The sequence below is a fragment of the Nematolebias whitei genome, chromosome 12 (assembly GCF_014905685.2).
Source record: "Nematolebias whitei isolate Nwh7 chromosome 12, NemWhi1, whole genome shotgun sequence".
Classification (NCBI taxonomy): Eukaryota; Metazoa; Chordata; class Actinopteri; order Cyprinodontiformes; family Rivulidae; genus Nematolebias; species Nematolebias whitei.
This window is the reverse complement of record NC_056509.1, coordinates 49,028,867-49,030,246: the sequence shown is the minus strand read 5'-3', so window position 1 is coordinate 49,030,246 and position 1,380 is coordinate 49,028,867. Positions and strand designations below refer to the sequence as shown.

At 49.6% G+C, this 1,380-nt stretch overlaps 1 protein-coding gene across 1 annotated transcript in view; it reads left to right on the top strand.

Moving 5' to 3' along the window:
- Positions 1-221, top strand: part of rps7 (ribosomal protein S7) — a gene marked incomplete in the record, with an annotated part of 12,631 nt that extends 12,410 nt beyond the window's left edge. Inside the window, 1 exon segment of the mRNA XM_037685684.1 lies at positions 111-221. Within this exon segment, the coding sequence (XP_037541612.1) occupies positions 111-188 (78 nt within the window).
- Positions 222-1,380: the final 1,159 nt, after the last annotated feature.

The following is a 1,380-nucleotide window of genomic DNA, read 5'->3' as shown; positions in this document are numbered from 1 at the left end:
CCATGCAGGACACACTGTTGGACATGAGACGAACCATGCAGGACACAGGTCCAGCTGTGCTGGGACTGGTGCGGGACCGTTGTGGTCTGAACTGATGTCTTGTGTTTCAGGTGGAGACCTTCTCTGGAGTCTACAAGAAGCTGACAGGAAAGGACGTGGTCTTTGAGTTCCCAGAGTTCCAGCTGTGAATGTCCTGAACACAATAAACCTTGTTGACCGTCTCCTGGTGGTCCTGCCTGTTTCTTCCCTCTCCCCAGTTCCAGGTTGTAAGTTTCGTTCAGGTCCAGTCTGGTGCAGCTCTGCAGAGTCTTGATTCAACTGATCAGAACCAACAGTTCCTCTGGGGTCTGGCTCAGAAGATCAGTTCTTCTTGTGGGGCCTCTGGATTACAGCTGTCATTTGTAACCCGGGCCTGGACCCACGTGAAACTCTGGCCGGGCCAAAATAATGTGCTGGATGGGTGGACAGGGTCGGCGGACTCGTGCGTCCGACGGTCCAGTTTGGATCACCAGCAGCCGCTCGCGCCCCGTTGACCGTGCACGGACCGGACCGTTGAAAGAAACTTTACAAAGTCCAGATGGATGATGTCAGAGACCAACAACTAATAAATATGTATCAGTTTATTGATGGAGGCTCTGGGCTCGGTGATATGGACCCAAATTAGGAGCTCAATATTTTTTCTTAACATAAATAAAATATATTTGGGTCCATGTTTTGTCTCGCACACATTTGGAGCTGCAACTACAAAATAAAAACATTAGTTTTCAGACATTTACATATTAAATAATCTCCAGCTGTGGCTGAGTGGTTCGAGCAGTCCTCCAATGGGAGAGTTGCGGGTTCGATTCCAGCAGCAGTCGCATGTTGAAGTGTCCCATCAGAGTGTGAATGTGATCAAACTGATTCTCCAGATCTAGTATAGAGCTGGAGACGTGAAGATCTTGATCAGACCGCTACAGTTCAGCTGCGCTGCCTTCACGTTCGTCAGCCGGTGTGAACCGACTCCACTCGACCTTGAAGCTGCAGCTCCGACAGACCGGACTCCTTCCCTGAAGCAAACGGGTCGGAGCTGCTTGAGCCGTGCTCTGCCTTCAGAGGAGCGCATCATTTTATCATGTCGCTGAAGACGGTCCCGTCTCAGCTGCGTCTTTATTGTTAGCCACTAAGGGCCGTATCTTTAGCAAGGCATTACAGCAGACGCTCATTGTGCAGCTCGCAGGACAGGTTACAGCACAGACGGTACTTTTTTTTTTTTTTTTTACGTGCTGGCTTATTGTTCATGTCGGCTCGGGCTTCTGTGGTGAGGTTTCACAAATCCTACAGCACAAAGAGAACAGAATGCACAATATAAAAATACTGGAGGAGGAGGAAGAGGCAGGT